This window comes from Syngnathus scovelli, chromosome 3, assembly GCF_024217435.2.
Source record: "Syngnathus scovelli strain Florida chromosome 3, RoL_Ssco_1.2, whole genome shotgun sequence".
In the NCBI taxonomy this organism is placed as follows: Eukaryota; Metazoa; Chordata; class Actinopteri; order Syngnathiformes; family Syngnathidae; genus Syngnathus; species Syngnathus scovelli.
The window spans coordinates 10957249-10983969 of NC_090849.1; the positions used below are offsets into that span (position 1 = coordinate 10957249).

Sequence of the window (26721 nt, forward strand, 5' to 3'; positions counted from 1 at the left end):
GCAAAATTTACCTTCCTTGTTATGTCTGGGCCAGGTGAATTGGTTCCGCCACTGTAATTTAAAAACACTGGCTCTGTGTTTTGGGTAAAATTGAAAGAGACAAGGAAAAAAGATCCTGCCATCTGCTTTGTGTTTATATGAAGTTTCTCCCTCTGAACTGAATACTGCGTTGGGTTGAAAAATACTCCTTTTAGAAGGCACATTTTTCAGAGAAATCAAGACTTGCATTGTTAGGGTTGCAAAATTCCAACAATTTTGTTGTTGGAAACATTCCATGCCCTCTTTGTTACAACATGTCAGAGAGACTGTCAGAAATAAGAAGCATCTTTATTTTGTGACTGACTGCCAACAAGTCAGTGAAGATACAAGTGGACAAAGGAACAAAGACAATATGATGCAACGTGCCGTATTTTCTGCACTATAAGGCGCGCCTAAAAACCTCCAATTTTCTCAAAAGCCGACAGTGCGCCTTGTAATCAGGTACGCCTTATATATGGGCCAATATTGAGCCACTACAGCAGACGTGTCCAAAGTCCGGCCCGTGGGCCAAATGTATATGTCTTATATATGGACAAAGTTTTAAAATGGGCCATACATTGAAGGTGCGCCTTATAATCCGGTGCGCCTTATATATGGGCAAAGTTTTAAAATGGGCCATTCATTGAAGGTACTATTGTACAGAGTATAAACCTAACGGCAGGCCTGCGGAGTGAGGGGCCTTGTCCTAAAGTCCACCCCAAGACAAAAGAAAAAACAAAAGTTTGTTGGGGAGTAGTTTTTGTGTGTGTGTGTGTGTGTGTGTGTGTGTGTGTGTGGGGGGGGGGGGGGGGGTTTCCATTTATTGTAGTGTTTATTTTTTTGTTCTTTTATTTATTTTATGGTTTTTTTATCATTATCATGCTGTTGTGTTTAATTTTGTTGTTGTTGTATTTAGTGATTTGGTGTTGTGTAGTTTTTTTTTAAAAAAAAGAGAACTTAAATACAACGTTCTCGGTTTTAAAAATTGGATTGTTCATTAGTATAATGTTAACCCCCAGTCTAGTGTCTAACCACAGCTTGAGTCAGAATTTTGACTCATGCATTCAACATTTAATGAGGCATACCTCTCTAATTTGCTACTCAGCACTGTGGAGGAGGGTTTACAAAAACAATGAATGTCTGTGATGGTTAGTTTGGATTAGTCCTGTCAACACGTTGTGGAATAATGCAGTTTTGGGGAAATGTATGTATTTGTAGCGCATGTGAAAGCTTATGTTGACAAAGCCATCCTCCACAAAATGTGCCAGAATACAACAAAAAATCAGGTTACAAAATGCTTAGAACCTCTCCCCAAAATAAACTGAAGTCGTTTATTTCTCAACTTCTCTGAAATTATGAGCTGATGCAAAGTTTAGCTTTAGCTAGAGATGCAGTTGTGTTGTCACTGTCAGTGCAACACAAATTCTGCAGGCACTTGAACAATGAGTGACAAATTGAAAGTTTTTTTTAGCAAGCGTTGGCCTTTGAAGGCCATTGTGTGGGGGAAAAAAAGGACCTCAAACATCTTCTGACCTACAATATGCATGAAACAACATTTGACCTTTGTGTTGCAACACTAAGTACAGTATTGACAAAATGTAACAATGGACCATCTTTGACCCTTTTTGTCACTCTAAATTTATGTTTGGTGTTCAGTCTGACTGTGGCCCTTGTAAAGTGGGCACATTTCGTGATGGGAGGGGACCTCCCTTGTAAAATTACACAAATGTGATGTGACCAGGCTGTGCATATAAGGTGGTGCTGTCTAAAAATACACACAGCAGTATTGCCTCCAGAGACTGAGACAGTGCGCACATTCTGGCATGGCCCAGCATCTGGACCTTTTTGACTTGATGACATGTGACAACTGTACATGCTGCTGGTCATTCTTGCTGCTGTGATAACCTGCTTTCATTCGGGTGGGGTGAGAATGTCGGTCAACTCGTGTGTTCACAAGATTTTATAGGTTGGGTTATGGTTGAAATGGACGAGGTACATTGGGCTTAGTAGAAAAAAAAAAAGCGTCCAGACTTGCAGTAAAAACATCACGTGTGATGTCAACAAATGAAAAAAGAAAAGATGAGCAAACATTAGCATTATACTCAATTACCTGAATGAAATTCTAAAAACATATAAAATCTCAAAGGAACTGTTTGAAAACGTTTGACCTACAAATGTTCACAATGTATAATAATAAATTTGCATTTTATTGTTACATGGTTATTTAATAAATTCAGTTTGGAGCAATACAAATTGTAAGGATCTTAAGGGTTAGCGCCACAAGTGTGTTTGGTATGTGTGTTATAATATCATTTATTTATAACATACAAATGTAGCAGGTCTGTCTTATAGTTGAGATGTTCTGGGTTCTTATCTCGGTTTTGCATGTATGTGTGTGCGTGCGCGCGTGCGTGCGTGCGTGCATTGTGTCTGAATATACCGGATTCATCTCACATTCCAAAATTTCCCTCATGTGTCATTGTGACTGTAAATGCTTGATTGTCTGTATGTCCCTTGCTATTCACTGGCATTCAGTCAAGTGTGTACAGTGTCTACTACTGGCTCAATTGTCATTTGGGAACAGCTTCAGCTGACCTTCGACCCAAATGGATAGATTTGAAAATATAGTATTTTAATATGTCTGTTGACTATGTTTTTTCGACATGCATAACTCTTGTTTTGTTTGTACTAAGACTGAACCGCAGAGAACATCGGATGACGATTCGAGCTTTTGGTTCTTGTGCCACCACTGGCAAGCAAAGAACATTGCCTGTTCATGCATCAACAAGGTTAAATGTGTATTTTGCAACACACTTTGTGATTATTTCCCCTCGGGGATCATTAAAGTATTTATCCATCTAACGTTTGATAGATGGCTTAATGGTTGCATTCCTAGATACAGTCATCAGCAAACAGTTTTCTTTCAACATATAAATGAGTTCATGGCAAAAACCAAGTCACAAACAAACGCTGGGAACAAAATCACCACAGCTGGGCACATAACATGACATAGGAACATAAAAACTGACAGGAACAGAAGCAACAACATGTTTCAACTAAGGCAGAAAGAAACCAGGGAAGGAAATACAAGCAAATTCACAAGACAAGACAAACCTGTACAGAACATGAGTAGCTGAGGCAATTTCTAAACTCCAAACCACTACTCTATCGAAATGACCTTGAAAAGTATCTCTGAATGTTTTTAGTGCATTTTAGTTGACTAAATATGCATGTTTCTTTTTTTTTACTTGTATTTCAATCACGAGCTGATTTTACGTAGTTTGAAAACATTCTGGACACCTTACTGAAGAAAGGAGCTATGCCAATGGACAACTCATTTGGCAGTAAACATGGTTTTACATGGTTCATTAGAAGAGCTGAACAGACAAATATCACAGCTGTACATTTTGCTGAGTCAGTGTAACTGATCAAAATATCCCTCAACTGGGTCATCCAGTAGAGGCCTGCCATTCACTATGTACATGTATTACACTTTGTAAAGGAGGGGTCCCACAAGAGCCTTTTATTGCCTGTTTTCCATCTCTCCCTGCTTTTAGACACCTAATTCAAATGATAAGTCCATCAGCAAGCTCTGTAGAAACTTAAACGATGAATCCGGTATCTTGCAGCAGGGACCATTTTTATGCTGAGCCCACGGGCTCCAGTCTACACAAATAGGGTCCACTGTCTCTAAAGACTCAATCCTAAACCTTAGTGTCCTGATTGATTCAGATTTGACTTTCATCAGAAAAACATCTACTTTGAAGGGTTTCATGCTCCAAGCAAACCAAGATAATCTTCTCCATGCTTGTATCTCCAGTAGACTTGATTATTGATTATTGAACAATGCAGCTCAAGTTCCGAGTATAACAAAGAAACCAGAACGTATTACTCGATTCCTAACTACCGTATTTTTCGCACTATAAGGCGCACCTAAAAACGTCCAATTTTCTCAATAGCCGACAGTGCAATTTATAATCCGGTGTGCCTTATATATGGACCAATATGGATTGGTGGATGAAGACTAATTTATTAAAATACATTTTACGTGTTTACTTTGTGTGTTGTGTGATATTAACGTTTGAGCAACGTTGAGTTATTGATATATTGTTAGTTTTCACTATTTCGAGTGTCACTATATTGTGATTGTATTAACGTTTGAGCAACGTATAGTTATTTATTCTATGCTCCTTATAATCCAGTGCGCCTTATATATGAACACAATTTTAAAATGGGCCATTCATTGAAGGTGCACCTTATAATCTGGTGCGCCTTATATCGTGGAAAATACGGTACTTTACACTGGCTCTCAGTCAGCTGTAGAATAGATTTTAACCAGGTTTGTACCTGAATGCATTCAATAAATGAATGTTCATTACTCGTTCATATTTTGGAAGAATGTGAACTGAACGTAGCGCATTTTTGCTTTGTGAATGTTTTTGTGAACATGGTCATTCTAGGGCCAATGAATGGTTTTGAAAAGGCAGTTCACTTTCGTTCAAGGATGTCAGGTTTTCTCTTGGACTAAATACAATGGGGAAAAAGTATTTAATCAGCCACCAATCATGTAGTCTTTGTTACTTTGGTCCCAGCTTTCTTCAGGTCATTCACTAGGTCCCCCCGTGTGATTCTGGGATTTTTGTTCACCGTTCTTGTGATCATTTTGACCCCACAGGGTGAGCTCTTGCGTGAAGCCTCTGATTGAGGCCATTATTGACCAAATACTTCTTTTCCACCATAATTTGCAAATATATTCTTTAAAAATCAGACCATGTGATTTTCTGGATTTTTTTAAAATTTTGTCTCTCATAGTTGAAGTGTACCTGTGATGAAAATTACAGCCATCTCTCATCTTCTAAGTGGGAGAACTTGCACAATTGGTAGCTGACTAAATAAATGTTTGCCCCACTGTAAACGCATTGTAAACGAGGCTTAATTAGATGTGGAAAAAAATATTTGGCAACCCCAGCCACAAATAATCTCACTGCACGTGCGCGATCAAAATGTAACGTGTGCTTGGAAGAGTGAAGAAAACTTCAGTCAATGTAAACTCGTGTTGCGCAATGAGCAGCCCCACTCGCCCTTTCTTGTCAAACGGCAACAATAATGTATCAATCATCCTATGACAGCATTCAGGAATTTTAGGAGAAGTTGTAGTCCTCTCAATGGCGTTGAACCACAAATTACTCTTAATCAGATATTTTTTTGTTGTTCTAGTCATTTATTTGGGCTTTGCACCCTTTGCACTTTTATGTCCCAAATTATAAACGTTTTCTGGTTCTTTGAGCAAACAAGTTAAGAAATACTACATTCACAAAAAATAAAGTTAGTTAAAGCAAATATGTTACTTTAAATGTTTTGCACTTAATTGTTCATTCTTTGTTTCCCGCCTCAGTCTGGTACCTACAACAGCTTGTTTATGTTTGCACATTCTGGAACACAGTCATGTTTTTGTTTCAATTCATTAAAGACAATTCAAATAATTTTCCCCTGTTGTTTGAGATTGTAGGGCGATCGCATCTGGATACGAGTGTGAATGGAATGCATGAAAACAATGAGAAAATGCCAATATGCTAGAGGGTAACAGCTCGGAGGTGCCAACAGGTGCCAACAGAACTGAAGTTAACCACATGTGTAAATACTTTTAATTCCAATAATAACTATTTATAGTTTTTTGACATACCTAAGATTCAGGTCTTTTAGACCATTTCCATGATCAAGTTTTCACGATTTTGGGTTGTGCCTTCAGCAATCTTTGTAAACTACTCTTTATTTCTTCACTTTGCTTTTAAATGTCTTAAATTCTTCTGTTAGTCAAAGGTCTGAAATCATTTTCCTTTAAATGTTGCTTTGTAACTATTTGAAGCACATTTGTTTAAGTTGTGTATGAAATGTGTTATATAAATAGAGATGACTTTGCTTTCCTTGCCCTGCCTCTTATTGTTTTAAATTTTTGTTTGTAGTGTTGTGTGTAGCATTAAGAATCAGCCAATGTTATTGGTGTGTAAAAAAAGAACTGTGCAACTAATACTGCTGTTTTGAACAGTTTCAATCCAAAACAATTTTCTTCGAATGTATCTCATACGATATGGGTACAACCTGCTATTTTAATGTCAGTGTGTGCACACGTGTGTGTTTGTGTGTCCGTGCGTGTGTTGTAGTGGGCAGGCTCAGCTCTGTTTTGCCCTCCCCTCTAAGCACAGAAATAGACTGCTTTGTTTGCTCAGACCATCTTTTTATCCTTTTATTGCAGAGATACCCTTGTACTACGCTGTCCTATTTCTTGTACAAGTGCCGCAGGGGAGATGTTCATAAGTAGTCAGTGTTGCCTGGGTCCCAAATAAGGATACTTGTACTCCGTGCAAAAAGTCAGACTATAGGCACTTTCCCAGTATAGGCTCCAGAATGGCCTGGCCCTGCTCTGCCCTTGGCCTTACCTCGCCATTACAACTGTGTGAGTCTCCACTCCTCGGTTGTGCTTCAAGAGTTCACAAGTCTCGGACAATTAATGCAATGATTTAAAATATGAATTGCAGTTGCACAAAATTCTAGTCCATCAAATACACAAATAGTTTATTTCACACAGATGAAAACTAAATGTTTAGGTTCAAGCCGCCCGTCAGCCACCACCAAGACATGAAAACACAGCATATACTATAGTAGACACTTTTTGTTTTACAAAAATACTTAACCGAACTTACAATTTCATATGTACCAGTGAATAAAATATTCAAGCTTCTTGCTGACGTCTTTAACAAGCGGTGCTGGGTCTGGTTTGAATGACAACAGCTTGCTTAAAACAAGCATGGGCATATGTAGTTGTTATTTTCTTAAACGTGGCCAATCAGATAACAGGGATATTATTATTTCAATTTATTAGATGGTTAACAGTCTGATCTCGGTTTTGTCACTGTAGGAAGGCTATCAATGTCCAAATGTATGCATAGCACAAATGAAGGACATGGCCAAGGACAAAAAGACGGGTGGTGTGTGTGTGTGTGTGTGTGTGTGTGTGTCTGTGTGTGTGTGTGTGTGTCTTTAGTGTATGGGGGGTTTATATTGCGTCATATAACATGTTTTTAAAACCTCCTCATACCGTTCTTTTTTTGTTTACAGTTTCTGTTGTTGAAATATTTATTTTAAACACAAGCCTTATTAGTGAAGTGTCACTTGACACACTACTGGGCGTCTAAAAGTGAAGAAATTCAGGCTTTCTGTGAAATTCAGTCTCAGACTGAAAGTGAATGTTAGAGTACATCTGCTAGATAAGTGTTTGAGCTTGATAAGTGTGCAGGTTCGGTCCAAATCCTCTTAATGCGAGTAAAAGCACATTTCATTTCACTGGCCCGTTTCATTTTCACAGGCTACATCAAGAGCACACATTAAACAGCAGAAAAATAATTTGCTTAAACTTTACAATTCATTTTTCTAACTTTCTGTGTAGGCCGAGGCCAGATCATGTTTGTGACTGAGGAGGAGAGTACTTGACATGCACCATTAATCAACATGCACCAAATAATGGTTTGCATAAGAAAACATACAAATATATGCTTGTTCATACAAATATATATATATATATATATATATATATATATATATATATATATATATATATATATATATTCAGTTTTACATCACAGAAGTGTAAGAATTGCTTATTTCAGGTAACCTCAATCTGAGACAGTGATGAAGAGAAAAGGTGATCATGCAGCTACTGTTCACTAGTTTACTTAACACTGCGCATCGATATAGGTCTGGGATTTAGATCATGTAGCTCTTTGCTTGGCTTGTGCTATAGCTCTTTTCCCCACCCAAAAATTTAAAACAGGAGCATACATCTTTTACTGCATAAGGAGTTATTTGTGTCCTCTACATTTTCTCCGGATAATGGCTCGATGATAATAACGACTTGGTGCTACTTGCACAGATGGAGTCCCAGGGTGTCATCCTGATTGGCTTCACTATCACAACATAACACAGCTTGTCGGCTCCATTTGTATCCCAGCAGGAACTAAATGATTAAGGCGAGAAATTCTACAATGCCTGCTGCATCCGAGTAAAAACTTGAATGAATGCCAACTGACTTTTCTTTGAGGGTTAATTACTTTTTGAATAGCTGGACGAGGTATGAAAATCTCACATTCTGATCATTCTGACAATGATGACCTTATTTTCTTGATGCTCTAAAAAGCATAAAAATGCATCTGAACCACTCCAACACATTTGTTTCAAATACATACATACATACATACATACATACATACATACATACATACATACATACCGTAATTTTCTGACTATAAGTCGCGTTTTTTGTCATAGTTTGGGGGGGGGGGCGACTTATACTGAGGAGCGACTTATATGTGAATTTTTTCACAAATTTTCAAAATTCAAAAAAGAAAAAAAATGTTAAACTGTGATAAACGAACCGCAATGTAGCAAGGGATTACTGTAATTTGAATTTCAAGTGATGTCAGTGGCGCGGCGCGGCGGTTGTTTACATAAAGGACAAAGATTCGATCACGGGATGACGAAGGGCCCCACGTACTACCGGTATCATTAGCGGCTTTGTTTGTAAGTGACACGGAGGACGGAGAGTTTGAAGGATTTAATGATTTGGAGTGACACAGAAGGTTTGAAAAACTATCATGGCTTTTACGCACGCCCGGTCCTATTTTATGGAGCTCTCTTCCACCTCCGTGGCTGGAAGTCCACGCCGCCACACGCCTGGAAGTTTGTTTTGTTAAATAAAGAGCCGTTTACCAAACCCACATCTTTCCTTGTACTTCGTTAACGCTATAATATAGTTATATACTAGATATATGGAATAACAACAAGGCTGACGTCAGGGCGCACGCACGGCGTTGTTGACAAAGGACGAGAAATTTGATCGATGGAGTTAATGATTTGGAGTGACGCAGATGGTTTGATAATATTGTTGTTTATATGATAGTTATTTGATATATACTTTATATATCGTTATATGGGTCTGTGGAATATTTAGACGTCAGCGGCGCGGCTCATACGCGGCATCGTTTCCATAAAGGATGATCGATGGATTTAATGAATTGGAGTGACACAGATGGTTTTATAAACGTGTTATTTATGTAATAGTTATTTGAATAACTCTGAATGTTACGTCAGGCCCGTTCTCAGCTCTTCGTTTGTGTTTATGCCTGCCTAAGATAAGATGTTGCTTTCTCAACAGCACTTAGAAACAGTGATCTGTGCCTTGGTAACATCTGGGCTAAAGTACTGTAATGCTTCAGAGTCACCCAGTCCTCCCTCAAGCGACTCCAGTTGGTCCAAAATACTGCTACTCTTCTACTAACTGGAGCTTGTAAGAGGGACCACATAACCCCATTTCTCACTGATTCCCAGTCCATTTTAGTGTGTTTTAAGATACTCGTATGAGCTTTCAAATCTTTAGTGGCCTTACCAGTTTACCTCTCTGAGCTCCCACCTCTACACACCTGCCTAGTGCCTGAGGTCTGCAGAGAAGATGCTCCTAGAAGTGCGGAGGATTAAGCGAGGCATAGGGGATCAAACCTTTTTTGTTGCTGGTTCTTCCTGCTGGAATAACCTCCCCTTAAATGTTAGGCAAGCCCCATCTCTGTCCATTTTTAAAAGACCCATTTTTATTCTTTGGCTTTCGACTGATTTTTGACTGCTACTGTTCTGCTACTGTATAATAATTTGTGTTCCAATTTACTGTTTTCACTGTCTTTGTTATTTTTCCTTTGCTATATCTGAAGCACTTTGTTACAGTTTCAGCTGTTGTAACATGCACTATATGAATAAAGTTATATTGTATTATATTTTAGGGCAGCGATGAAGGTGACGTGGACAAGAATAAATGTTGCACGCTGTGTAACATGTCCTTCACATCAGCAGTGGTTGCACAGTCGCACTACCAGGGTAAAATCCATGCCAAGAGGCTAAAACTTCTGTTTGGAGATGAGAGTGCCATCACAACTAAAGGTAGAGCATTTTCCTAGTTTAAATGTTTTGTGGTTTTCTGGTTTCATGTGATATACAATGATTGACAATCTCACAATGAAGTTCAACAGTGTGATTAAAGATTGTGTAGACAGAACTCCCGCCTACACACAACAGCCTCCTGCTTTCTGCCGCAGAGCAGACCACTCGTGTGACAAGTGTTTTTGGGGTGTTTTCAGCTTGCAGTTACAATTAAGAGCCTTGCTGAGGGCTAATTAAGAGCAGAAAAACACAAAGAAAGATGAAGCACACTTGTTACAATGCATTACGCAAAGATCCAATTATGGTCAAGCAATGCGAGAACCAAAGCAGATTTTCCGCTGCTCCAGACAAGACTTTTTGCAAATCAAAAACTCTATGTAAAACAAGAACATGATGCATAACACAAATTGTTTGTATCTTAAACAAAGCTGTTTGTAACAACTGTACTATATCTTGACACGTGTTTGAATGGTAAATTATATGAATAAATTAATTATTAATTATTAATCATTACCATATTTTCCGCACTATAAGGCTCACCGGATTATGAAATGCACCTTCAATGAATGGCCCATTTTAAAACTTTGTCCATAGATAAAGCGCACTGGATTATAAGGCACATAGAATAAATAACTCAATGTTGCTTAAACGTTAATGCAATCACAATATACCATCATTTTCGGACTATAAGTCACGTTTTTTTTTCATAGTTTGGGTGGGGGGGCGACTTATAATAAGGAGCGACTTATATGTGTTTTTTTTCAAAAATATTCCCCCAAAAAAAAAAAAAAAAGTGAAACCGCGATAAACAAACCGCGATGTAGCAAGAGATTACTGTATTTTGAATTTCAAGTGACGTCAGCAGCGCGGAGCGGCGTGCGCGGCGGTTGTTTACAAAAAGGACAAAGATTGATCAAGGGATGACGAAGATGACGAAAGGCCCCACGTACTACCGGCATCATTAGCGGCTTTGTTTCTAAGTGACACGGAGGATGAAGAGTTTAAAGGACTTAAGGATTTGGAGTGACACAGAAGGTTTGAAAAACTATTATGGCTTTTACGCACGCTCGGTCCTATTCTATGGAGCTCTCTTTCACCTCCGTGGATGGAAGTCTGGGGCCGGCGATCGGCCTGGTGGCTGTCCGGGGACGGTGGATATGGCTCGGTCATGGCTTTTACGCACGCCCGGTCCTATTCTATGGAGCTCTCTTCCACTTCCGTGGCTGGAAGTCCACGCCGCCACACGCCTGGAAGTTTGTTCTGTTAAATAAAGTGCCGTTTACCAAACTCACGTCTTTCCTTGAACTTTGTTAACGCTACAATATAGTTACCGTAATTTCCGGACTATAAGCCGCGACTTTTTTCCAAAATTTTGAACCCTACGGCTTATAGTCAGGTGCGGCTTATATAAGATTTTTTTTCGTGATTTTTGTGATGACTTGATCACTTTTATACACTCGTAAAAAGGCTGTGGACCACTGTTGTGCGGTATCTTGAAGAAAAAAACAACAACAAAAATACTATTTTGAAACACTACTATGGCTGCTGCTTATTCTGGCTGTGTTGCTTGTGACTATTATGAGCTTTAGTAGGACTGCACGCTAGGTGACCTGTGTCAAAGGGCTCTAAACTCTTTCTCTTACTCTGCCATGTGACTCAAAGCAGTGGCGCTGTTTGGACCATCTGCATTGTATTAAAACCCAATCAATCAGCATTTAAATTCAATTCTTCTGACATTTTGCTCACCAAAAACAAGTTGTAATGAATGTGAACTTTTAATGCATTTTATTCAGAAGGTTACTTTGAACCCTGAGGCTTAAATGGCGGCGTGGCGTATTTATGGATTTTTACAGCTTTCTGTGTACTGGCTTTCTTTGTAAAAAAACTCATGTGCACGTGCGGCTTATGTAAGAAAAAAAACTAATATATCCCTGAATTTTAGCTGGTGCGGCTTATAGTCCGGTGCGGCTTATGTAAGGGAAAAAAAAAACTAATATATCCCTGAATTTTAGATGGTGCGGCTTATAGTCCGGAAATTACGGTATATAGTAGATCTGTGGAATAACGACGAGGCTGACATCAGGGCGCACGCGCGGCGTTGTTGACAAAGGACGAGGAATTTGATCGATGGATTTAATGATTTAGAGTGCACAGATGGGTTGATAATACTATTGCTTAGATAATAGTTATTTGATATCTAATTTATATATCGTTATATGGGCCTGTGGAATATTTTGAAGTGCAAGCGCCATCAGCCGCGCCACCCATTGTTGACAAAGGACGATCGATGGATTTAATGACTTGGAGTGACACAGATGGTTTGATAACATTATTGCTTATATAATAGTTATTTGATATATAATTTATATATCGTAATATGGGCCTGTGGAATATTTTGAAGTGCAAGCGTTGTCAGCGGCGCACGCGCATTGTTGACAAAGGACGATCGATGGATTTAACGAATTGGAGTGACACAGATGGTTTTATTAACGTGTTATTTATGTAATAGTTTTTTGAATAACTCTGAATGTTACGACAGGCCCATTCTCAGCTCTTCGTTTGTGTTTATGTCACGTTAGCATACCTATTGTTTAGCCTGTTGTTGCTCGTTCATGCCTGGTCTTGGTGTTGGATTTTGTCGAATAAATTTCCCCCCCAAAATGCGACTTATACTCCGGAACGATTTATGTATGTTTTTTTTCACGTTATTGGGCATTTTATGGCTAATGCGACCTATATTCCGGAGCGACTTTTAGTCCGAAAATTAAGGTAGTAACACTCGAAATAGTGAAAACAATAACAATATATCAATAACTCAACGTTGCTCAAACGTTCATATCACACTACACACAAAATAAACACGTAAACCTTACTTTAATAAATTAGTCCTCATCCACGAATCCATATTGGTCACCAGATTATAAGGCGGACTGTCGGCTTTTGAGAAAATTGGAGGTTTTTAGGTGCGCCTTATAGTGCGGAAAATACGGTACATGATTTGTCACTTATTGTATTGTAGTTCCCTAATCAGACTTATGTGTTCCTATTCAGTGACCATTATTGTGCCTGTGAATGACTGGCAACCAGTTCAGGGTCGAGTTGGCCTTTCGCCAAAAAGATAACTTTGCTTTCTCTGTAACACTCAACAGAATCAGAATCAGCTAGTATATTCAATCATGTACTGTACTGTACTCACATTATCGTTAATGGATATTCATACTCACCATCAGAGTCCTCATCTGTATCTAAATTAAACAGTTGGGCATTAAACATGCTGTTCTCATTCGTCATTGTCGGTGTCAAACTCATCATGTTGCTGTTCGGCAATGATGCTGGCTTTCCAGAAAGCTTGAATTGCGTCTCGTAAGCATTTCTCTTTGTCGATACCATTTTAGAGGGTCCAAATACTGTTTGCTTTGCACAAACCTATAGTATATATTTATCAATCGCGGCGGAGGTACATACACTACGCATTACGTACAGTTCTCTTGATTGGTTTAACGCGCTGGCCTACGTAGATTACGTTAAACGTAATGTCCTCTGATTGGTTCATCGCTGTCATCTTATGTATTTTGCGTATCACATAGTGATTGCTGTCAGCTTGCGTCCCATTGGCGGCAGCCACACAACAATTTATAGATTTTGGAATTCGGTCTACATAAAATACACACCATATTAAAAGGCACACGTTTGTTTTTTGAGAAAATTAAAGGCTTTTGAGTGTACCTTATAGTGCGAAAAAAATCAGCACATTGAAAAGCTACGCATCATGTCTATTCGCTGGGTATCGATACAGGGGTAACAATATGTTAGAAAAAGCCTCTAAGGCACTTTGCCGTTATATTGCTGTAATTTTCTCTTGGTTTTACTGGATATCCCTTCTCTATGACACTCTTTGCACATATGTAGAAGTTGATCTCAGTTAAGACTACAAGGTCACACATTGTCACACAAACTAGGCAGAGTCGCCCCCTTGCAGGGGGACGGCCCAAAGTGGTATAAGAATAGGAACCTTGGAGGTGGGGGTTAGACCTTCTTCCGCAATCTCGCAGAGAAGGCTCCACAGCTGTGTATCGAGCCTTCTGGCATACATCAAATAGTTAAACTGAGAAGGCAGCCTCCTAGTAATTACTGTTAGCATAGCGAGCATTAAAGATAAAGAACAGAGACAATATCTAACAGATACGATACTGTATGTTTTGGGATACATGTGCATTTGTGCCTTCAAGTTATGTAATCAGAGAAAGCCATAAGCAATTGACTGGTGACCGGTTCAGCGTGTGGGCCACCTGCTGCCAAAAGACCGCTGGAATAGGCATGCCTCGTGAGGCTCGTGAGGCCAGTTCTGATGATGGCTGGATGGATGGATGGATGGATGGATGGATGGATGGATGGATGGATGGATGGATGGATGGATGGATGGATGGATGGATGGATGGATGGATGGATGGATGGATGGATGGATGGATGGATGGATGGATGGATGGATGGATGGATGGATCGATGGATGGATGGATGGATCGATGGACGGATCGATGGATGGATATACATATTTTCTAACAACATAAATATTTTCTCTGTTGCCCAAGGACAGCTAGGATAGACTCTGGTGTCCCCCTGACCATCAGGATGATAAGCAATTCAGAAAATGGATGGATAAATGTTTTTAATTTATATAAAAGTGTGTCTCGATATCATGACAATAAAAAAATGTGGGTATCAGGGTGACAACAGTTGAGAACCACTGATTCAGTTGACACTAAACTTCAACTGGGAGTTGCAATAAATAGCCTGAAGCCTTTTTATGAAGGTTTTTCACTAGCCTGGTCTGCTCGTTATGAAGTGAATTGACCTGAACTGCGTTCACTGCCACCATACAGCATTTGCATCTCAAGTTTGAGCTCTCAAGTCAAAGCAAAAAAACAACAGCTGAGCAACAGCTCATTCTTTAAAAAACGTGTTCATCAAATCACTCATATCTTAAGACACTACTATATTATATTTTCACAAAATAACAGTTGATTAATAACTAAATGTGACTAATGCTAGAATTTTTTTTAAATACAACCAAAATGCAGACCGACAGCAACACATACTCGTGAACATGTTGGCCTTTTGAAGTGCAAGCGAGTCAGCACAATGCAACTGACAGTGAAGTATTGGACCTTTAATAAGCCCTGATCAGCTGCCAAGTAACAATGTCTATTCTATGGCCCTCCTCATGCAGTCAAGTGAAAAATAAGCTGTTATCTCCATTAAATGCCTGAAGAGGAAAACCTAAATTCTACTTGACAAATGGAATAAAGAGCCTGTTCTTTCTGTTTCTGCCCATTTGTGTCTCAATGCATGGTTACCACAGTTAACTTGAACACATGCTATTTTGCAGTGAGGGCTCTATAGTGCCAATAAGCACTTTTATTTCAATTCCTGTAACACTGTGTGAGTGAATTTGCAGCCCACTCAAATCTGTTACTGCTGTCTTATAGTATTATAAAACTGCCAAAGTTTCAAAGAAAGGTTTAAAAGCTGTGTTTGGCTTCCAAATAGTCTTCCCATTCTGAACATTGATCACAAAATTGAGTTAAAAGCTTCAAGTCTGAGAATGTCCAAGCATCGGACTTGAATTCAAACTCCCATTTGCGAAGTCAGGGGTGTGACCCACTGAGCCACTTTGGCTTCTTTTTCTCAAATGCACTTAATATTTTGTTGCAAAAAAGGGCAGAATAATAAATTAAAAGTTTGAAGTTACAATATGAGTATTTATTTGTATGAACATTTAAACGTTCAAGATGGAACCCAATAATGGATACATAAGAGCATTTGTATACTAGTGCGATTAGCTGCAATTTACATATAATCTGATTAGTAGTGGAGAACTACAAATTCCTGGGTGTTCGCCTTAACAATAAACTGGACTCACGCCCTGTACAAGAAGGGCCAGAGTCGCCTCCACCTGCTGAGGAGACTGAGGTCCTTCGATGTGTGCAGGGATCTTCTCAGGACCTTCTATGACTCTGTGGTGGCCTCAGCCATCCTACGCTGTGGTCTGCTGGGGTGGGCGCAGTACAGACCGGGACAGGGGGAGACTAAATAAGATGGTCAGGAGAGCGAGCTCTGTCCTGGGCTGTCCTCTGGACTCCATTGAGGTTGTGGGTGAGAGGAGGACGTTAATTAAACTGAAATCAATCATGGACAACACCTCTCACCCCCTCCATGACATTGTGCGGTCCCTGAGCAGCTCTTTTAGCAGCAGACTATTACACCCACGGTGTAGGAAGGAACGATTCCGCAGGTCCTTCATTCCCTCTGCTGTCAGACTCTACAACATGCGTGGCACCTGATAAAATTGTTTCGTCTCTACCGCTACTGGCGGCACTTGTCTTTGTCCTTGTCTGTTATTTATCCTTTTTTTAATTTGGCACTTGTATTCTTGCACTCTTATATGCTGCTGTGACAAGTACATTTCCCCGCTGTGGGATGAATAAAGTTCTATCATCATTAGTCTACTAACAGCGATTACAGTCTGTGAATAATCAAAATAACCGAGTGTGACCGTTGTTTTTATACGGCTTATCCTCACTTGGGCCAAGAGTGATCTGGCTGCCAGCCCTTTGCAGGACATAAAAGTCAAAGTCAAAAAAGTCAAAGTCAGCTTTATTGTCAATTTCTCCACATGCCAAAGACACACAAAGAAACCGAAATTTTGTTCCCCGCTATCCCACGGTGACAAGACATGGCCCACAATAGACAATCAAGTAAACAAGTAAACAACAGCGTGCTGAATAAATAATGAATAAATAACACAACAAATAAATAAGAGGAGCAAAAAGGAGCAAGTGAGCGTACAGCAGACATTCCAGAAAATAGCGTAACAGTGCCACGCGCTACGCAGAAGGGGGTAGCGAGTTTAGGGTCCTAACAGCCTGGAGAAAGAAGCTGTTGGCGAGTCTGGTGGTGCGGGAGCGCAGGCTCCTGTACCTATTCCCGGAGGGCAGAAGGTCAAACAAAGAGTGAGCTGGGTGACTCACATCACTCGCAATCGTGGTTGCCTTGCGGGCGAGATGGGAGGTGTAAATGTCCTTCAGGGAGGGGAGCGAAGCACCAATAACCTTACCAGCCGTATTCACTATGCGCTGCAGGGCCTTCAAGTTCTGTTCAGTGCAGCTACCACCCCAGACAGCGATGCAACTGGTGAGGACGCTCTCAATGGTGCCACGGTAGAATGTAGACAGGACTGCCTGAGGAGCACATGCACGCCTGAGCTTCCGCATAAATTGATTAACATGCATTTACACTCACATACACATATATGGAGGATTTAGAGTCTTCAATTAACCAAACTTCAGGAAGGCTGGAACCCCCATTCTCAGCACTGTGAAGCAAATATGATAGTCATTTGTGCACCATGCTGCCACGTTTCAGAGTTCAGGATGATATTATCCATCCATCCGTCCATTATCTGTATCGCTTGTCTTGTCTCCACGGGAGGTTGCGGGTGTACTGGAGCCTATCCCAGCAATCTACAACAACAGCAAAACGTTTTCTTTGTGTTTTTGGTAAACTGACTTGAACATCCATTCATCCATCCATCAATTTTCTTTTCATGCTCCCACGGGGGTCGCAGGCGTGCTGGAGCCTATCCAAGCAATCATCGTGCAGTAGGCGGGAGACACCCCTAAACTGGTTGCCAACCACACAGGGACGAACAACCATTCGCACTCGCACTCACACCTAGGGGAAATTTGGAGTGCTCAATCGGCCTGCCAAGCATGTTTTTGGGATGTGGAAGGAAACCGGAGTGCCCGGAGAAAACCCACGCGGAGGAGAACATGCAAACTCCACACAGGGAGGGCCGGAGGTGCAATCAAACCTGCACCCTCCTAACTGTGAGGCGGACGTGCTAACCAGTGCGCCACCTTATTATTATTATTATTATTATTATTATTATTATTATTATTATTATTATTATTATTATTATTATTATTATTATTATCCATCCATCCATTTTCTGAACCGCTTAGTCCCCACGGGGGTCGCGGGCGTGCTGGAGCCTATCCCAGCCGTCATCGGGCAGTAGGCGGGGGACACCCTGAACCGGTTGCCAGCCAATCGCAGGGCACACAGAGACAAACGACCATTCGCACTCGCACTCACACCTAGGGACAATTTGGAGTCTTCAATCGGCCTACCAAGCATGTTTTTGGAATGTGGAAGGAAACCGGAGTGCCCGGAGAAAACCCACGCGGAGGAGAACATGCAAACTCCACACAGGGAGGGCCGGAGGTGCAATCAAACCTGCACCCTCCTAACTGTGAGGCGGACGTGCTAACCAGTGCGCCAACTTATTATTATTATTATTATTATTATTATTATTATTATTATTATTATTATTATTATTATTATTATTATTATTATTATTATTGTAGTTGACTAGTTGCTCATTTGATAGATTGTGCAATAGCAGTAATGTCACGATTCGTCCCCGGTTGCTTTATTATGTCTGTTACCATGGTTTCTGTTCGCATCGCCCCTCCCCTCCTGTGTCACCTCAATCAATGTAACCACAGTCACCCTCCCTCTTGTTACCTGTTTTGTATTTAAATCCTGTCTGCCCCTTGCTCCCGGTCCGATCATTGATGTCGTCACGTTTGCTGTCGGCATGTCTTGATGTCTTCACGTCTGTAGTCTTCTTGTCTCACGTCCTGGTCAGTCAGTCCAGTTATTGTTTTGTTAAGTCATGTCAGTTTGCCGGTTCTGTTAGTTTGTTTTCTCCAATAAACCCTGGTCCAAGCTGCGTTTGGTCGCCCTGCTCCATTCCGATCCATGACAAGTAAAGCATCAGTGAGTCATTTAAAAACCTAAGTCAACTCTTTATCTGTTGTATTATAAGATGTTGAGTTATATACATTTGTATCATTTCCAAAAATTTGAAGAAAAAAAAAAAGCTTATATTTTTAGTTTAAAAGTCTCAGAATAACTTCTCTGTAGATGAATGTTGTGGAAATGCTCCCGCAAGCTAAGTTGTGGATGTTAAAGGAAGTGACATTTGTGGGAGCTACTCTGCCCCCAGCCTTGACAATTGGAATCCAGCCAGAATATGGGAATTGCACTCCACATCCAAATACACTACAGTTGCATGAACACCCCGATTGATAATAAATAATTATCATTATTGCAAGTCCAAACTGTAAAATCTAAAATAATTGGGATGCAAGCCCTTGCATTACTTGGATTTGGTTTGATTTAACCCCAAATATAAGGCATATCATCAGCTTGTGCTATATGGGTCAGTGAACATTCAGAATGCCTGAGTTGAAGCACAGTGGGCCTATCTTTTAGGTCACTAAAGCTGTGTGCAGTGCTCTAGCAATTGATAACACATGTAAAAATATAATTTTTATGACATCAATATGTCGCTCTGTCAAGTTCTATTCCAGACTTACATCTAAAATTTGTCTAAAAGTTTTAATGGGCATTATGTAGCCCAAAAGATGTTGTACAGTAAACCATCTGTCCTGAGACAAACAGGAAATTTAATTAAGGCTCTTCCATCCCAGATTGTGTTGATTCTCATTAAGGTTTATATTGAGACATTAATAGCAACACCTTCGTGACCTTCACGGGTGAATGAGGTAAAAATGCTCAGCTAGGCACTGTTGTTGGTGAATAGGACGAGGATCCCAAGAGGCGGTGCATCCATGTGCAAAAAAAGAAAAACAAAACAGATGGTCTGACCAAATGACTTGTGTTGAAATTAAAAGCTTTTATTTACCTCCGTGGTATGTTCTTGTCCTGACAGATCTTTTGCCGGTCTGATGCTGGTAATGTTATTATTTCGTGATTAAACACACTCAGCAGTTAGAATACTGAAATAAGACTTGTCAATAATGTTTAATTATAGTCATTAAAGTCAGTATCATCTAGAATATGTATGGGTATACAGTAGATCACATTTACAATAAAGCAAGACTATCGTAACTGGATTTGACGTTAAAATATCAATATGATAAGTAATTATATATTGTCGATGATCAAACTGTTTCTCATTCATTTATATGACATCTTTTATATTAAAATATATTCACTGCAGAAGACAGCCAGAATAGGCTCCAGAATGCGTGCAACTCTCATGAGACTCAGCTGTTCAGATAATGGATAGATGAATGAATATTATCAAGATTCATGACTGCCACATTGTAGTTCCAATTTAACCTTTGGTGTGGGCAGTTTTCTCAAGTGATTAAACCTGTCTCTCTCTTCTCAAGTGATTAAACCTTTCTTTCTCTCTTGTGCAAGCCACATGACCAATTCCAATTTAACTGAACTGTTTACTTGTCCACGGGTTGCAATTCCTTGAAATTCTGTCATTTGAACAATGCAACGTAAACCTTATCTTTCATTACCTATCAGTTCACAATGACATGCATGCAAGTTGTTCAAAGTCTACAAGCATTGTAACAAGCAGAAATATAAGAATCTGATACCAACATAATTTGCTTTTCTAAACTTGCTACAAAGCGCAATCCAATGTTTTGTCCTGTTTTTCCTCAGAGGCCTCTCCGAGTCCTGTAAAGAGCTCTCCAGACTCATCTCCCATTACCTACCCGCGACAACGACGTGACTCTGATCGCTACTGCCAACTATGCAACGCTTGGTTCAACAACCCCGGCATGGCCCAGCAGCATTATGATGGTAAAAAGCACAAGAAGAATGCTGCCCGAGCAGACTTGCTGGAGCAGCTGGGCAAGACTCTGGACATGGGGGATATGAAAGGTAGGGAAGCCTGACTGACCTCTTCATTTCATGTCCCTAGTGTTTGTTTAACTGCTGAATTTTAAATGGATAGACTGATATTCTAAAGCTCTTGTCAGTTTATCTTTGGTATATGCTTGTTTTTTCTCAAAAAGTAGATGTAAATGTCAGGGCATTGCACAGTAGGCCGTACTGTTAAATCAAAACCTGTAAGGAGATGATGACAGCGAGTCGTGAGTTGAGTTGTAACTTGAATTTATTAAAACTCTGGCCTTAATTATATATTGGGTAAGTGGACGATGGGCAATCCTATTGGTACAAGACATCAAAAAGAGATAACAACCGTGTGTGGATACAAAACATCAGAGAGAAAATAGACATCAGAGAGTGTGGAGGAACAAATTGGGTGGTGACAGTTTGTTGCTGCTACAATCCAGTGTGTGAGGGGGTAGGAATTGGTAAATATCATCCCATCAGTCAGAGTCAACTTTTTAAAGTAAGAAATGACCATTTTTTCACAACCATTCCTACGTAAACACACTGTTGAACCATGCTAACTGGCATTTTCAAGCGAGTGCGTTGGATCTTTTTGCCTCCAGTTAAGCTGTTAAATGACATCACATTGTTTCTAAACTTCAAAGGGATTTAGAGATTGGGTAACGATGCATGACCAGGACTCTACGTTAAATTATCAATGAAAGAAGCACGTAGATTTATGATCATATTTAGGAGAATAATGATAGTCCATCCTTCAAATTTTTTACCTTCTACTCATATAGGCCTGTACCGCTGTGCAAGCAAAGAAAAAAAATGGAGTGGACTTTCAGTAATCAGGATGGTCTCAATAAGATTTAGTCGAATGGATTGAATAACAGCACACAAGAAGTGTCATTCTGAAGAAAAGGCGAAATCCATATTTAGATGAATAAGTTATTTACCAGTCACTTTATATTAAAGGTTTTAATACATTTTTGTCCAAAAGAAATATTAGAAATTAAACTGCAACCAAGGGCGGCTTGGTGGCGCACTGGTTAACCTCCTTGAAGACACTGCCAGGACAATCGAGGGCACCTCCGACATTCATTTTTTCATTGATTTTCATATTATGTATTACTTGTGCCCTCTCTGCATCCATTACAACCTGGTGATCCTGAAAGGGGGATCCTTCCATCTGTGGTCCCTTCTCAAGGTTTCTCATTTTCCCCTGGCAAGGTTTTTTTGAGTTTTTCCTTGCTCTTTTGGGAGCTTAAGATCAGGGGATGCTTTGAGAATATTTGTAAATTTTTGTCTATGTGAAGCCCTTTGAGACTGTTTGTGATTTAGGGCTATACAAATAAACTTGACTTGACTTGACTTGACTTGACTTGGTTAGCACGTCTGCCTCACAGTTAGGAGTGTGCCGGTTCGATTCCACCTCCGGCTCTCCCTGTGTGGAGTTTGCATGTTCTCCCTGTGCCCGCATGGGTTTTTTCTGGGCACTCCGGTTTCCTCCCACATCCCAAAAATCATGCTTGGTAGGCCAATTGAGCACTTCAAATTGCCCCTAGGTGTGAGTGTGAGTGCGGATGGTTGTTGGTCTCTGTGTGCCCTGCGATCGGCTGGCAACTGGTTCAGGGTGTCCCCGCCTACTGCCTGATAACTGCTGGGAAAGGCTCCAGCACGCCTGTGACCCCCGTGGGTACAAGCAGTATAGAATGGGATGGATAGATGGAAACTGCAACCAAATCATTTAGAGGTGCTGAAGAACATCAGCCCCCCACGGATGCCAGCTTGACCTACAGAGTAGTACGTCAGTCAAACATCACTTCCTATAATGTCTTACAGAGTGCTGATTGCTTAGCTATCAGCCTGGGCTTTTAACTCAGTGGTCAGTGGTAAGTGCTCTGCGCTCCCTACTCAGAAATGGTGGCAAAGTAAATCTGAGCCACTAGTTCGGGGGGCAGTAAGAAGCCACCTTTGATGCTCAACATGTCATGTTTCCAAGCAAATACCCACACAATGACAAAAAAATAAATAAAAGCAGAGGGTCCCATTTTGTGATGAGACATTCATTATGCCTGCTTTAAGCGCCTTGATAGGAGGATATTGGTTGAGCTGCCAATGTTTCTGATATGCCTGATAGATAAATAATTTGGGGTGTTGCATGTGTTTTTAGTATCGTACCAGAAAGGAAAGTGGTCCAGTTATCAATTAGCTGATTCATAGGAGGAGCATAACAACACAATCCATGCTGCAAAACAAAGTTACAAATCGTTAATAGTAACTGTTACATATTGCATAACGACATATAGAGCTAAAACATACTAGTGGTGGCCAATAGGTATTTGTAGCAGCCTGCCACAAACAAATAGATATGTGGGAAACACTTGAGCTGTAATGAGTTATTTTGCGCATCCAATGTCATTAATTGGCTCTGTAAATTAGGATATTACGGCTCATCACAACATCAATACAAAATATTGCCCAATCCGATAAAGTCAATCAGATCAATGGAAAAGTTTCATATTTAAGGTGACAAAATGTCTGTGTGGTCTGACGAGACCGGATTGCCTTTGCCTGAGAGTGATGGACATATTGGTGTAAGAAAAAAAAAAGGCAGCTTCATCACTGAATCTTGTGCATGGTCCTCACTGTTCAAGCCAGTAAAGTCAGTAATTCTGGATGCCTCAACTGGCTTGTGTTAGTTTTGGCAATTTTATGTAGTGTACAAAAAATAGGTAATCTGAATACCTCAATCTACCATCTGAATTTCAGGGTTGGAAGTTCTGGCCTTCTTCTGTTCAGTCTTGTATAGGCATATTGATGCAGGCTTTTCATGCACTGTTGTTTTGAAGCTATTATAGTCGTTCTAGAATCGACTAATATGTCACAAGCTGTTAATCTTAGAGAGGCGAAGAATGTTGTCGCTTATGTCACAATATGTCAATAATAATTATACAATGTCTTTCCGGCTGGTGGCATACTGGCTGCCAGAAGACCAGAAGTACCCTAGAGAGATTAAAAGGCATTGAAATGTGACCACACTGAATGAGACAGACAATTTGGTACAGTTCAGAGGACATAGTCTAAACCTAAGGCCTGATTGATTTTTTTGTTCATAAGTGGATGTCAGCTAGTTGACGCTAAAAGGGTAGATTGCTTTCTACAGAGCTAAAATGACATATAATATAAATAATAATGTAAAATAAGATAATGACACATAATAACAGTAATACTATTTCTACTACTAAACCTATGACTAACAGTACTACTACTACTACTAATAATAATAATAATAATAATAATAATAATGATAATGATCATAATAATGATAATGATTTTTTCTGGTTCGTGTACGGTATGGTTTTTCTCTTTTCAATCATCAGAGGTTATTATAAATTAAGTACAGCCATCCTTTGCCATGTGTTTAGTCTTTTATACAAGACTGCATTTGTGTCACATAAATTGCTGCACTATTCATGAATGACACAAATTAATTCTCTTGCCTCTATCATTTTGTAATGAAGTGGTAAATCATCCTATCAGACCCAAGCAAGTATCATGTTTTGAAGAATAAAATGCAGTGAACATGGTTGGTGGTAAAGCTCTGGATGAGGATTGGGAGTGGGTTGGCCGAATGAGCCTGCTTTTGCTGCCAAAGCACTTCTGTACATCTTTCTTTTGCCACTTTGATCTCATTTTCTTGTTTATTTGATGCTGCATTTGATGCTATTTGACCCCAGCATCATCCTCTCAATCTGCTCAGTCCGCTGATAGAATTTACAGCCTGACTCTGCAGATGTACGTACATATGATGAAATACTCAGCAGCTCCCATGAAAAGAGTCCCATAACCCTGGAATGTGCTGCATTGTTGTAGAAATAAATGGTCATCCATAAAAACATAGAAAGGTGAAATTACAAAATATAGAGGCCCAATTGTTATAATAGTCATTATAGTACCATATTGTTCATGTATTTGGCAGGAACAGTAGCCATAGCGTGACCAAACTGCTTTGTTCCAACAGGTCTATAGGACATTGTTGTTGTTTTTTTCTTATTGTTGTTTTTTGAAAATGTTTGTTTGTTTGTTTGTTTGTTTGTTTGTTTGTTTGTTTGTTTGTTTGTTTGTTTGTTTGTTTGTTTGTTTGTTTGTTAATAATAATAATTATTATTATATTATTATTAAGAAAAATAATATGTACATTATTGGTGTTTGTAATATTTACAAACACCAATAATGTAAATATTAGCCTGAGAGGAAAGGTGGCAAGTCGACCTCATACAGTAGTTTTCTGTGGCTGTGGTCCATACTGATTCTCCCTTCTATGAAGTTAACAAAAACAAATTACTGTGTTGTTTTCTGTTGCTCTGTGGATGGAAAGGATTCAGGACAACTAAGAGCGGAACATTGATGAGGCCAGAAGGCTTAAGGGACAATACCATGAGTTTAGAGCCCAAGGCAGCTGAAATGATTGATAGTCAGGCTGTTGAGTAATCGGATAGTTTGAAAAGCAAGCAGTCAAGGCCCACCACAGAACAGAGCAGACATCTCATAATTTAAAAAAAAAAAAAAAAAGTCTGTGTTGAAATGGCAGGATTTTGTGACCAAAAAAAAAAAAGACCTAGATAGGTCATGTCAAAACTTTTTATACCATTAACGTGTCCATTTTTGGAGTAAAGTAAAAAACAAATAAAATAATCTGGTTTCACAAGTTTGCCCACCCTCATACAACTGTGATGTTGCTGTGTTCAGAATTAACCAAGCACAAAAACTCAAGTTAAATAGGAAAACTGCTTTGGGAGAAGCCTGTGGCCATAGTCACAGTGTGCTGAAATAACACACCTGCAAAGAAATGAAGTTTTGTATGTGATATGGCGTGACTCCTTTTCTCAGCCCATATATTTTTAAAACGTGATTTGAAAAATGGTCACACAAGAGTTAACTTTTGCCCGTGTTCCCTCTCATTTTGTCTGCATTACACTGGTACAGCTTTGCATATTGGGTTGCCCCAGCCATTCAGACGCAGAAATTTAGATACAAAATCAGCAATTGCACTTCATCTCAGGTATGATAAATCACATTATGTGTTACTAAAATGTGCAAAATCAACTGTGCCGAAGTTTTGCACTTTAAGCACATGCAGTCTTGGTTGTGCCGGCCGGGTTAGTCCATCTAATTGCTTGATCAATCAAGTATACACAAGCCTGCAGTAAATTGGACCCTCAAAGTTGCTCAGCCTAGAGTGATTGATTTCACATACACACAGCTTCTAAAGTGGATGTACTTTGTTTTTGTACTTCCAGGTCTGAAACGAAGCTATACCTGTGAAGTGTGCAGCGTGACATTGAATTCGGTGGCACAGTACCACGCGCATCTGCAAGGCTCAAAGCACCAAAACAAGTGAGTTGATCACGCCACTGTGGGGTCCCAAAGTAGAGCTCGTTTTAAGTAATGATGTTGATGTACCTAATGCCAAATGCTACTTCTCATTTTGGCATGAAAACTGTTTTCCTGCCTTTCATCTATGTCCTTGAAATCCCCTGCACCCCAGGAAGGCCTGCGTGCATTTTAGATACAGCACATTTCACATTGCATGCATTAATCATGAGAATATTGTGGAACGAGGCAATGCTGAGACTGAAATTTTAGATGGGCCTAATTTGCTGGGGGCATCCGGGTAGTCCCATTACAGTTTATCTTCTTCCCAAAAACTGTGAAGCAAGTATGTCTCATTGGGTTAAAAAAAAAAAAAAAAGTAGAAAATCAATAATATTTGTAATCTTCTAAAAGCTGGTTTTGGTAACAATATCTGCTTTACAGTCAGAGGATCCAGATCTCAATTGGCACATCTCTGAGAGGACGTTTTCCCCATGCTAGTATGGGATTTATCAGAATCTTCTCACAAATTCCCCAAACATGGGCGAACATAGTACTCTGAATTGTTTATAGGTGTGAATGTGATTTTGAATGGTTGTCTGCATATACGTA

General features: G+C 39.8%; 1 protein-coding gene across 2 annotated transcripts in view; it reads left to right on the forward strand.

The window, feature by feature from the left end:
• Positions 1-26721, forward strand: part of zmat4a (zinc finger, matrin-type 4a) — an 84364-nt gene that overhangs the window by 21985 nt on the left and 35658 nt on the right. For both annotated transcript variants that reach the window (XM_049716548.2, XM_049716549.2), the window contains exons 4-6: positions 9843-9999; positions 20551-20772; positions 26037-26133. In XM_049716548.2, coding sequence (XP_049572505.1) covers positions 9843-9999; positions 20551-20772; positions 26037-26133 — 476 coding nt within the window. The remainder of the gene's footprint in view (positions 1-9842; positions 10000-20550; positions 20773-26036; positions 26134-26721) is intronic.